Source organism: Ictalurus punctatus, chromosome 9 (assembly GCF_001660625.3).
Source record: "Ictalurus punctatus breed USDA103 chromosome 9, Coco_2.0, whole genome shotgun sequence".
In the NCBI taxonomy this organism is placed as follows: domain Eukaryota; kingdom Metazoa; phylum Chordata; class Actinopteri; order Siluriformes; family Ictaluridae; genus Ictalurus; species Ictalurus punctatus.
Window position 1 is genome coordinate 26,482,501 of NC_030424.2, and position 13,852 is coordinate 26,496,352.

A 13,852-nucleotide genomic window follows, 5' to 3' on the forward strand; every position below is an offset into this window, starting at 1 on the left:
ATGTAAGAAAACAACCTTTATTCTAAGTGTGTATAATTAAGACACCAGTGTTAATCTGCACACTGACAGCATTTTTAACATACCGTTCTACCACAGAACTCGAGAAGCATTTCTTCCTGTTTGTACTTCAGTAGTTTGGGGGGGGTTAAACTGTTACCTGCTCCATGACTGCTGAGGTCATAAGATCGGTCTTAAGATTAGATCTAAGAAGATTGGATCTTCAGATCCAAGAAGTCACAAGCTGTTTTGGGGTTTACTTTAAAAATAAATTAATTAATTAATTAATTAATTAATTAATTAATTAATTAAAAACTCTACACAATAAATCAATGTGACTGCATGCCACTGTGCTTGATGATCACGAGCGTGTGTGTGTGTGTGTGTGTGTGTGTGTGTGTGTGTGTGTGTGTGTGTGTGTGTGAGAGAGAGAGAGAAAACCCAAGGAGTGTAGCACTGGAACTGATCTCATGACAAGTCGACAAATCTTTGCAGCAAGCTGATCGCTGCAGAACTCTGTGTGTGTGTGTGTGTGTGTGTGTGTGTGTGTGTGTGTGTTTGTGAGCACGCACTTGTCCTCTCAAACAGCATTGGGTCGGTGTACTGTATAATTGAAGGCAGAACTTAAATGCTGAATCAGTGTGTGTGTACATTATCAGAAAAGGTAGGATGTTGGAGCTACACTACAATCCACCGAGCTCGTATTATCCGGAGCGAACGCTGATCTCCTACACAAGGTCATAGTGATCGAGAGAGCTGGAGAGCTCTATTTTTTCCCCCAAAAAATGGAAACGTACAGGGAAAAAAAGAAACCGTGATATGGCCATAAGAATAAGTGAAATGGTTACACTGTTATCACTGTACAATCTTCTTAACAAGACGTTTGTGAAATATCTAATACATCATTTAACACCAGCCCCGCGTGAGCAGTTGATTCCATGGAAACGATCATACTTGGGTTGAGCCGAATCATATTTGCATGCTGTTTTGCTCCTAGATACAATAATACACTCTTTGACCTAACTACAAACGCTTAAAGATTTTTTTTTTTTAAAAAGCCACACTCTTTTGGAGTCGCTTCAAGCACAAGAACTGACACAAGCTACAGTAAGTACTTTAAAAAATAAAATAAAATGATCCTAATTTGTTTTAAACACATACTAAAAGTGAAACCGTGTAAATCTGACAGTACAATAACTGTCCATTAGCTTTATGTGTATTGTGATATCAAATCCTTCTTGAGTAGGTTCTTAAACTGGGGCATTAATGCTAGGATGTAGTAGAACATGACCGTATTTTTCAATCTAAACTCCATCGACAACATCCGTATCGTGCGTGCGATTACCACACGTTTCCTTGCTCTGAGCAAATAACCCGTTTACTCCAAACCCACAGTTCAAAAGCAGAACTTAGACACCCAAGGTGAAATTTGTGAATATGTATTTAAATAAATAAATAAATAGATAGATAGATAGATAAATAAATAAATAAAGTGACTTTACTTGGCATATTCGAAACTACAGCCATTAAACCTGTACTACCGAGTTGTTCAAATGAGTCACGAGAGAAAGTCCTACCAAAGCTGAAGGAAGTGGTGGCTCAGTGGTTAAGCCTTTGCGCTACAGATCAGATCTTCAATTCCCAGCACCGCCAAGCTGCCATGGTGGAGTCCTTGAGCGAGACCTTTAAACTTTAAGCTGTTGTATCCCGTCTCAAATCTAAGTCGCGGTGTATAAAATCATCAGCTAAATGCATACAGAGTGGTCTTGGGTAAGGACTAAAACACTTGGGAGCATGCGATTAAAGGAAAATAACTGTAAAATATATAGATATATAATAATAATAATGCCGGGGTGGTGTTATTGGGCCCAAAGCAAAGTGGAGCTACAGACTGTGCATACATGCACATCAAATTCCGTTTAAGGTCTACATTCGGGTTGCAGCCATATTCCGATTTTATTTATTTTTATATATATGAGAACATATTACATGATAAGAGCTATACCTAGAAACAATGTTTGTGTTAGTTCAGCTAAACTGGTGTAGTATAAAAGTATAACATTACCAGTGTAAGTAGTTCCTTATCCTATTACACTGTTTAACCTGTGCATGGCCACACCCTACTATAAACCCCTATGTTTACGCTGAGCTTTTCACGGTCTATGAACTGACAAGTGCTAATGCTGTGGTACTGCAGGTGACCCTGTATTCATGTGATGAGAGAAGAAGTGAAATTACCAACCAGACCAAAAAAAAAAAAAAAAAACACACACAATGCAAGCGGGCCTGAGGACCTCAGCTATCCATCTGTCTATTTCGTGTCTCCGTCAATGCCTGCATTTACTACACACTGGTGCAGTCTACAGTCTGGCCATATACATAACCATTAGAAAAGGTCATTCCTCTTCAAGCTCCTGCAGCACTAATAATAGACTCTGTAATGAAGTTGACGATGACGAAGAGCTTCGATTTTCTATGCTGCACGCATTCGGCCTGTTAAAAAAAAAAAAGAAAGAAAGAAATCTGAAGTGCGTCTTTGGGAAAAAAGGTATTCATATAGAGAAGAAACAGCAGTGAGTGGAGTTGGACAACAGAGTTATCTTGTCTCTCTACTTGAGTTGTTTACAGTAGGTAATTCCACAGCAATTTGCCAACAATTACAATTTATGAAAAGAACATAAAATCATACTGGAAATTTCATCCATTTCTAGTTACATTTAAATGGGGGAACTTTTTTTTTTTATCTTCAAGAGAATAGGTCGAAAACAAAACGTACTGTAGCTTGTCGCCAGGAAAACTTTACAAACCGCTGACACTGGCGTCTCCTTCCAAGAACGTCATTTAAACGCATTTCCTCACAGAAAACATCGCAAGATTACGACTTCTGTGATACGAAACCCAAACACGCGTCCACAGATTCATAGAACTCTTCGAACTTAGATTAAATATTCCAACTGTGACTCGACGGTCCATAATGTAAACAACTCATTTTCAACACGTGAAATGAGAATAAAATGGTAACGGGCAACAAAATGGCCGATAAGCAGTTTTACACTCGATAACCAGTGAAAAGTGAGAAATCTATTCAAAAGGGTATTGTGTGTACTTCTTGTCTATGATGAGGTCACCCAGGAAGCCTACACCTGATTACAAAAGAATAGAAAAACAGACAGATTCCTAACAAGGTTTTCTGGTTACCTGAACCGGCACCGGCAGCGCGTCTGTGGAAAAGTACTGTTCTACTGCCCTGCTGATGCCCTTAGCACACTCAAATAAAGTCAATACAGAGGCGAACGAGGGAGCAAGGAGATCCAAATACGTCCCCAGGGTGGAGTCCAAGCCGGTTCGATATTTCTATAAATGAGCTGGTGGAATTTACTGGAACAATAACGCCACCTCGACAATATGGACGTTTCACTTTGCGTAGATGAACACAGACCACAACCATGGCGTACACACTTCAGACAACACCTGGACCTTCAGGATAAATCAACCAGAATTTTACCAAGTTACCTTCTGCCAAATATACATTTTCCAAAGAAAACCCAGATCTTAAGAAACCAGACAGACAGGGGTGGGTGAGATGACTAAAATATAATATTGTGATACTTAATTATATCTATCTATCTATCATTCTAACATTGTCTTTGGATCTGGTAGTGAGGATCTTTATACACTGTGTTCACTTACAGGCCATTTTATTACAAACCCCTGTTATAACACCTTGTATTGGTGTACATTTAGAGACTATAGCTCGTATTTTTATACCTAGGGTGTATAAATCATCCTCTAGACCAGGGGTCTATCTATCAATCTTATCCAGAAAGGGCTGGTATGGGTGCAAGTTTTCATTCCTGCCAAGCAGAAGCCACACTGGATAGTCTATTGAAAGTTAAGCTCAAGTGATTAAACAGGTGGAAGTAGGTGTGGCTCCTGCTTGATCGGAATGAAAACCCCGCACCCCCACCAGCCCCTTCTGGATAAAAACTGGAAACCCCTGCTTTAGACCATAATCAGGGTGCGTCTCAATCAGCTCCCTGGTTCAGTAGTCAGGACACTGATCAGGAAGTCGGCCAGTTTAAGGGCCGTCTCAATCGCAAAATGCTCCCTGAAAGAAAAAAAATCCCACAATCCACCAGGGAGTATCCACAATCACTATGTTTCCTTACTGGAAATGGTGTCATGTTTTCTGAAGCCTGGCGGCACGAAAACAAAACGGCATTCGCTCAGGATGTTCGAGACATGTGGACCGAGAGCATTGTTTTCCACTAGAAGTGCCTCAGGAACCTGACCTAAAATGCATGAGAACTAGACCAGTCTAGAAACAGACTTTGTTATTAGCATTACTGAACTATAATACGTTATAAATAAAAAGTACTTGAAAAATACTTAGATATCCGTGATAACATCGTCCCCTTTGCGTTCCACTGTCACTTTGTCCCTTCTGGATGGCAAACAGGTAAATTATTTATTTATTTGTGTGGTGGGGGGTTTTTTTGGGCGGGGGGGATAACATTTCATGTAACCTCCTAACTAGCCATGTTAATTTGCTTTTAATACAAGCACTAACTATAGAAATATCTAATAGATGTGAAGCTAGTAAACATGCCACAGGTTCAGAAGTGATGATGCTTCCTAAGAAGATGAGTACAAGTAAACAGCAGTAATACCTGATTATTATTACAATATGAAACGAGTAAAAGGACTGATGATTATAGTGAGATAAATATTTAATAGCAGCTGTAGGCATGTTCTGCTATTAAATTTTCATAACTTAATTGTCACATCAAGACACAGTGTAGCAGGGAGCGCGTAAAAGCAGTGATTTTGGCAGTAGTTTTGAAAAGCAAGCACAGCCAGGCTACATGATTGACAGTCTCCTGATCTCTTGATAGGCTGGACATCAGTGGTCCAAATTTGGTTTATTTTTCGTCCATTCAACAAACCTAGAGCACCACAGAGACCGGAGTTTGTCTTCTAAGCAGATATTTTACGAGAACGTTGTCAAATATTACAAAAATGTGCATAGCATGACGGTGCAATGGATAGCTCCAGGGTCCCTGGTTCAATCCAGTTTCTTCCCATCTCCCAAAACCATGCAGGTACTGTAGGTAGATTTGTGACTTCACACTGCCCCAGGTGTTAATGAGTGTGTACATGGTGCCCTGCGATGTCTAGGTATCTCACCCAGGGTGTATTCCTGCCTCACACCCAGTGTTCCCAGGATAGGCTTCGAATTCACTGCCACCCTAACTGATATAATATTATATAATAATACTGAAGATAAATTATTAAATTTAAAAAATCCCGAGCACAAATTTAATCCCAAACTCAGTGTGGTCTAAAACAAATTAACCCACTGACCTCTGACACCGAGCTACTTCAGACCAGCACTGTTGACCAAACGTACATGAATATAACTAGATTCTCAGGACGAATAGCCTAGAAGGGAACTTGCATGAAGACACCAAAACACAATCCAAATTCCAACATTATCAAGCTCCTAGAAGAGATTATGTATTGGCAGCGGTGACAGATAAAGTAGAGACGACTGCAGTCTAGCTATCGCAAAGGGCAGACACAAAAATATCCTGTCTGGCACCAAGAGAAAACGTATGCATGTTGAATCCCAGACATATCTGGAGTTCTCCAATCAGGGTGAAAATTTAAAGGAACATCTTAGGACACAATGCATCCTAGCCTGTGGGGGGATGATTAAGCAAGTCATCTGCAGGCATCTATGCCACATTCATGGACTATTATCCTATATATTCCTGTAGTCTCCGTGTTTTTAGTAAACGTACAGACATGGGAAAAAATAAGTACACCCCATGGAAATTGTTGGGTTTTTTTTGTCATATTTAGACAAGCAAACATTTGATCCTCTTTGAAACACTGCCTAGTAATGAAGTCGAGACATGCTCAAATGAGACATAAAACTGATATTTTGCAGTAATTTTCACAATAAAATGAGCAAAAAACAGATCAGTCACATGGGAAAAAGTAAGTACACCCATACATCAGGTGTTCAGGATTGTGTGCCAGTGATTAGAACCTGCTTAGGGAATGCAGGTGGAACGGGTCTTATTTATACCCCTCTCATATCCAGTGTCTGGTGTTCCCTTTGTTATTGAGGTGTGTGGTGTTATCATGCCAAGATCTAAAGAGTTCTGTAACGCCTTCAGAAATAAAGTCGTGGATGCCTATGAGTCTGGCAAGGAATTTAAAAAGATCTCCAAATGATTTGAAATACACCATTCCACTGTAAGGAAAATCATCTACAAATGCCGCAGATTTCAAACGACTGCCAGTTAGTCCAGGCCTGGCCGTGCCAGCAAATTCAGCCCAAGAGCAGACCGTCTGATGCAAAATGAAGTCTCCAAGAACCCCAAAATTCCATCACTGGATCTGCTAGTAAGTCTTGCAACTGTTGGTGTCAAAGTTCTACAATCTACAATCAGAAAGACATTGCACAAACTTGACCTGCATGGGAGATGTGACAGGAAAAAGCCTTTGCTGTATAAAAAGAACATTAGAGGAAGACTACAGTTTGAAAAGGAGTATATAGGTAAAGCCCAGGCCTTTTGGAGTAATGTGCTCTGGACAGACGAATCAAAGATAGAGTTGTTTGGTCACAGTAACAGCAGAAATGTTTGTTGCAAACCAAAGACAGCTTTTCAGGAGAAGCACCTCATACCAACTGTGAAGCATGGTGGTGGAAATGTTATGGTTTGGGGTTGCTTCGCCTGCCTCAGGGACTGGACAGCTTGCATTCATGAATCAACTATGAATTCTGCATCACATCAAAAGAGTGCTTGAAGATAATGTGAGGCCATCTGTCCGAAAATTGAAACCAAAATGGACCTTCCAACAGGATAATGACCCTAATCACACTAGCAAATCCACCGAGGAACGGCTCAAAAAGAAGAAATGACGGGTTGCTGAATGGCCTAGGCAAAGTCCAAATTTAAATCCCATTGAAATGTTGCGGGGGGGATGTGAAACAGGCCAGTACATTCAAGAAAACCCTCAAACATCTTGCAACTGAAAGAATATTGCATAGAAGAGTGGTCAAAAATTCCAGCAAGCCTGGTGGACAATTATGTAAAATGTCTACAAGAAGTTATTTCTGCTAAAGGGGGCAATACCAGCTTCTGAGGCCAACGGTATACTTACTTTTTCCACAGAAGAATATCACGTCTATTCATACTTCTGTTGAATAAATGACTGAAAAAGACTATTTTTCCTTCTGGTTTTGTTAGAGTACATCAACTTTATTGATATGCACTGTTTCAAAGAGGATCAACTGTTTCCTTGTCCAAATATGTCAAAAATGTCAACAATTTCCATGGGGTGTATTTATTTTATCACATGACTATGTAAGGGCGTGTGTGCGCACGTGCATGTTCGTACATCTGCTTAGGAATGAAGATGTGGCCGTTTTAGAGCTTTCTACTTATCGAGATTATACTTTATTATGGTTATCCCATTTCAGATGTTTTATTATGATCTGATAGTCAGATCTGACATCAGTACGATACTAATCAGATACTGACGTCCTCACCCTACCCGTGCTCTCTGCATGCTTCTGTTGCAAAGTTATGCAAAACTCGGGTGTGATGGCAGGGTTTATGTAACGGTCATGGAAGGAGTCTCCAGTGTCAGTGCGTTGTAACAGTTAGTCTTCAGTGCTTTGTAGTTTCTCAGTAACGTGACAAGCTGAAATTTTTGTTTCATTAACTTCTGGAGGAAGTCAGTGTAGGAGGTTTTATAATTGCTGTAAGTGATAACAGGAACTAACATGGTTCAAGGGCATCCCACAACATTAACGTAACTCTAAATGGATAAAAAGGATGACGAGCCGTTCTTGATTAAATATCAAGAGGAATAAAAGACTTCGGGACGTGCTGTTATAAGTACAATAAATCAACTTCATGACAGTCAAGGCAGTGAAATGAACCGAGTATGAAACTGCATATAGACTGTATCGGGAAAAAAACATGACCTCTAATAACCTTATTTTCACAAGAGGTTGACAGCGTGACTGCGAGTTTCTGAGAGGGAAGCAAACCCCGAGGCACTGTTCGAACGTCCAGGCGACACGTGTAGCACGATTGCTACTCCACCCAGAACCAGCTTTTCAACAGAAACTTTTTCTCAACCTCAGCTAAAAGCAACTTCTCGGGTGCTTATTAAGACCTGGAGTGACCGGCTCTACGACAGATGACGGGTCTCTAAACCATTCGCAGCTAAAACATGGAAAGGATGTTGGTCAGCACAGTTTGATGAAAACACAGGACACACGTCATCACTTAAGGAACATTCCTTGTGGGTGGTTGTGGGTCAGGTGCTAGAGCGGGTTGTCCACTAATCGTAGGGTTCGATTCCCGGCCCACGTGACCCCACATACCGAAGTGTCCTTGGGCAAGACACTGAACCCCAAGTTGCTCTCGATGGCAAGTTAGCGCCTTGCATGGCAGCTCTGCTTCCATTGGTGTGTGTGTGTGAATGGGAACTAGTGTAAAGTGCTTTGGAACCGCTAAAGTTAAAAAAGCACTATCTAAGAGCAGACCATTTACCACCATTAAATGTTTTCTGCATGTTTGCCATCCAAAACAGTATCCGCCAAAGTTACCTCCTATAAGCAAAGACAGCTCTAATATACAGTTTATGCAGTGATGAGATATTATAATATAATGATTTTATGCTAATGCATTTTCGCAAAACAATCCAAATACCCAAAGGGTGTGAAGTCACTGAATGGTTTTTTCGGTGCTACGTTAGAAGCACGCTGTGAAATGTGCATGAAAATGGGTCTTCTGAGAAGAATGAAGAGTGTTTCTTTTTAAAGGGAAATCACCAAACCACATCTGACTTACCACATAGGCCCAAATTCCCTTTATGTGCCTTTACATAGAATTTGTCCACATCCTTTTAAAGATTTAAACATCTACAATGCCAGAAAAGAACATGAACCATGCAGGTATCTTTACTTGTGGGCCCTTTTGAGGGAACTCTTAAGGGATTTCCTCTCTCACACAGTTCCAATCGCAACCTCTTTAGAAAGCCAGAACCCTAAACCACACAATGAATCCTTAAGGAATCATGTCATATTTTAAAAAAAATACATAAATAAATAATACGCATGTCCACTATATTCTCGAGAGCAAGATGGTGGTGCGTCTAGACGCAGCAGATTTGCGCTCGCCGAACCTATTCTTCTAGATACAGAATATCTTACCAGAAAAAGGTTCCATATAGCACCTTGTACATTGTTAACCCCTTTGAGGAAGGGGTTTCCCCTTTAGACAAAGCTCAAAGTAGAACCCGTTGAGAAAACTAGAACCCCTAAACACACTTCTCCATGTAATATATACTCATTCCCTTTTGGGGAAACCTTTAAAAAGTTCTACCTGTAAAGCAGAACCCACTTAGAAAGTTCTACATTATGAACATGAAGGTTCCACTAGGTCCTGATCCATACCTGGCTTCTTTTATTAAACACTCGCGTGTCAAGAACATCGAGGAATGCCAGGCAAACGTTCCAGAGAACCCGTGACATATCTCCCAGGAACTCATTTTCTTCATAGAGTCGAATTCGTCACTATTCAAAAAACCCTGGAGGAACCTTTTTTTTTTTTTTTAAATAAAAATGTACGCTGAGAAGAAAATAAAAAGGTACCGGACTGTAATTTTCCTCGTCACCGGGTCGATACCATCAAGAGTACATCACTGTAACGGTATTTTTTTTTTTACCTTCACTAATTTAAATAATTAAGGTGCATAATTGGAAGTTAAGGACCACGGATGTATCGTTAAATCCATGGTTTCGTGATCATCACAACGAGGTCAACGTTCTTCACCGGATCTGAATCCAGTAGAACACCTCTGGGATGCGATGTGGTAGAACGGGAGCATGAAAGTGCACCTGAAAAATCCGCAGGAACTGCATGACGCAATAACACGTCAACCAAGATCTCAAAGGAGTGTTTCCAACATCTCATGGAGGTGATTCTACAACACATCGAGGCGGTTTAAAGAACAAAGTGAGGCCCTACCCGGTATTAGTACAGCGTTTCTAATCATGGGATCAGTGCGTGTACAAACTGAACTAATCTTCAGTGCGGACGTTTTTGAGTAATAATAAAGAAGTTGTGGTGTGGCTCTCTGACGTACACACTTAAAGTGTTAAACTGAAATTTTCTTGTTTTTTGCAGCTTTAATCTGTAGACCTTTCACCTGGAAATGTGGATACCGTGTCCACCTGAGGACACTGACCATTCCAGTGACAAGGGTAAGGGGTTATTTTTGAGCGTGTACTGCTGGGGATAAAAAGAATAAAAGAGGCAGGGTAAAGGACCTTATCTTGTAGTTGGGTAAGGTGTGCTTCTTCTTGATGACCCTTTTGAGCTGGTTGACGATGATGGAGGTGAGCTGGGGCAGCGGGCGGCCCTCAAACTGCGACTTCACTTCAAAGTCGACCAGCGGGTCTTCCACGAAGGCGAACGACCAGTGCGTGAAGGGCAGCCGGCTGAAGCGCAGGCGCAGGCGCCCGGCCACACGCCGCATCTTGACGAACAGGTAGGCGGACTTGCCGAACAGCAGGTCCACGTCGACGGCCAGGTGGAAGCCGCCTGCGTACTCCAGGTCCACCTCGAAGCTGAGCTCCTCGGGCATGCCGCCGTCGTCCAGTGGCACGGGTCGGACGAGACGCGCCGTCTTGAACACGGGAACGGAGTCTCCCAGCGACACGTCGCGCAGACTCAGCCCTTCCAGCAGGCGGCCCGCAGTCTTAGTCTGCAGCAGCTCCTCGAACTCCACGCGGATCTTCTTGGTGACCCAGTGGCGGACCAGCGGCGTGTCGCGCAGCTCGCGGAACAGGAACAGGAAGATCGCGTTCAGGAAGCCGCACGTCTCCGGTTCATCCTGCAGCGGTGGAGAAGGAGGATGAGGAGGAACAGGAGGCACTCCACACGCACCGTCTATCGGCTGTTTGGACGCGTCCGGTTGCTGCGGATTTGTAAAGTAGTCCTTCAGCGCCGGATCAGGCACCGCTTTGACGTATTGCACCGTCCCCGCTACGGGCTCCGGGTTCCTCCGGTACAGCAGCGCGAGCTGTAGCAGCAGCGTCACCACCGCCCCGGTAAACGCCGAAATTAAGATCAAGTAAATCATTTTTTTAATTATTATTATTATTATTATTCTTTATTTAAAAATTAATATCGCCGCCTCGTTAAATCGACGTCATGTTGTCGCTGTTAAAAGCGAATTCAACACAAAGCGAGTTCCACCTGGACGCTCATAAAGCTGCCATATCATCCGCCTGCCTCTTTCCTGGGCCTGGTCACAAATCCTCCGCTGGGCGGTACGTAGAGCGCTACGTAGAGCGCTACGTAGGGTTCCTCCCTACAACTCGACAGTGCCCCTGTGTAGGAAGTAGCAGTCCATACGAGACCAAGCCTTGGACTCTCCAGGCTACACCCGATTGGACGGACGGACGTCGCGTCATCGACATGACGTCAAGGCGTGGTTACATCGTGCGTCCGAAATCGAGCTTTACACACATTCTTTTTTAAAGGTGCAATACTGGATTTTTTTAAATTTTATTTTTTTTAAATATTTATTTCTTATGTGCACAAATAACCTGGAAGATATGTAGAACATATAGGGAAAACAAATTAATGGATGTAAATCCATGCGTTCTAAGTGTTATATACACCGTACAATTGCACACTACTCCTCTCAGCAGTATAGAGGACGTCAAAAGTACAGTACCGTTTTGGATTGCCGTACACAATCACGTGACCTGTAAGGCTCGTTTACCTCTGAGACGGCTTAATCGTTGCTCACGGTCTGCTTTTCACCGTTACTGAAATCCACAATGTGTTAACTTTTAGCAGTTAATGCCCCGGATGATACAATTAAACAGAACAAAAAGGCTTTAAATCACGTGATATACTGCTTTAGCCTTTAATTTTGAACAGGAGTGTGATGTACTATAGGTCTAAATATTGTAAAGACATTACCAGCGAACTGTATCAATTATTAAGCCATTACAGCCAGTTAAAAATTAACGAGCCTTATTAATATTAACTGTTATTATATTAGATGTATGATATTGTATTGAAATGCTAACAGACACAACTAGTTTGATCATGTAGGGAATATTTCAAGGTAGCAAAACGTTATTTGCCCAGCGTCTGTTTTGGGAGGCTGTTATGGCCTTCCTTATACATTGGTTCCAACATTGGCAAAGGAGCACTTTTCTTAACAGCTCTGCCAGCATGAACCAATGTTGGCATAGGTGAATGGCTGACTTCGAGCCAACATTGGTGGATTTAAAGGTGGCTGGTGGCCAAATGTTTGCCTGAAAGACAGAATTACATTGCGCCTATGTTGGCACTAAACAGAATGACTGATGTTTGCCCAACATTAGCACCACTTCAGTTTGCTATATGGGAAATTAGCTAAGGTTACTTGCCAAAAAGCCTTCATTGCTTTCTCAATACACACAAAACACTTTCACCAGTGTCTTCGTATTCCTAAACACATCTAACCTTAGTCCACTTTTGATAGCCAATCCAGTAATCCATTCCGATATGGTACAAATATAAAGAACTAATCTATCTGTGTCCCTTTTTTTTACCTACAGTGTATGATCCTGGAATTTCTATTGTTCTCACTGCTGCACAATTTCCCTGTTTTCCATCCCCCCACACAAAGTTAATTAGTGCCAAAATCCCTTCCAGTGTTCCCCATATGCTTGGAAAGTATATACAGTATATGCTTGCGAGGTGCTGTGTCACTTTCCTTCTTTACTGGCTGCTTTATTTCTTGAATAAAGAAGAAAATGATTTGTTAGGTCTGGGTTTTCTACATTATAGCCCTGTTTATTAATGTCCTGAATTGGTCTTACATTATTCATTACACTATTCCTAGAGCAATAAACAGCTTGAAGGCTGCTTATTGCTATTTTATTGCTCCTGAGCTCAGAGGGTATGATGTAGACAAGCAATGTTAGAGCCAAGTGTAACAACTTCTCACGAAGTGTTATATGATCACATAAAGTGCTTGGTACAAGATACACCCAATGATAAACACAATTATTATGTGCACCTATGTTGTATCTATACCCATCGGCCATTTTATGAGGTAGAGCAACCTTATAGAGGCACTGTGGAGGTGTACAGTTGCAATCGTTTGTGTGGATATATATATTATCTCACAAAAGTGAGTACACCCCTCATATTTTTGTAAATATTTGATTATATCTTTTAATGTGACAACACTGAAGAAATGACACTTTGCTACAATGTAAAGTAGTGAGTGTACAGCTTGTGTAACAGTGTAAATTTGCTGTCCCTTCAAAATAACTCAACACACAGCCATTAATGTCTCAACCGCTGGCAACAAAAGTGAGTACACCCCTAAGTGAAAATGTCCAAATTGGGCCCAAAGTGTCAATATTTTGTGTGGCCACCATTATTTTCCAACACTGCCTTAACCTCTTGGGCATGGAGTTCACCAGAGCTTCACAGGTTGCCATTGGAGTCCTCTTGCACTCCTCCATGATGACATCACAGAGTGGGATGAGCTCCCGTTTGAGGATGCCCCACAGATGCTCAATAGTGTTTAGGTCTGGAGACATGCTTGGCCATTACCTTGTAATGACCACAGAGAGTCCAGACCTCGGTTTAACGTCTCATCCGAAAGACGGTGCTGTTTTTTACAGTATAGTGTCCACGTCACTATACTGGGGCGTTAGGCCCCACACAGACCACAGGGTGAGCGCCCCCTACTGGCCTCACTAATACCACTTCCCAGCAGCAACCTTCGATTTCCCCATGAGGTCTCC

General features: G+C 41.9%; 1 protein-coding gene across 1 annotated transcript in view; it reads right to left on the bottom strand.

Annotated features, from left to right (window-relative positions):
- The window catches only part of pdzd8 (PDZ domain containing 8), a 63,662-nt gene extending 52,250 nt beyond the window's left edge, over positions 1-11,412 (bottom strand). The window contains exon 1 of the mRNA XM_017476545.3: positions 10,358-11,412. Within this exon, the coding sequence (XP_017332034.1) occupies positions 10,358-11,172 (815 nt within the window). The 5' untranslated portion in view covers positions 11,173-11,412. The remainder of the gene's footprint in view (positions 1-10,357) is intronic.
- Positions 11,413-13,852: the final 2,440 nt, after the last annotated feature.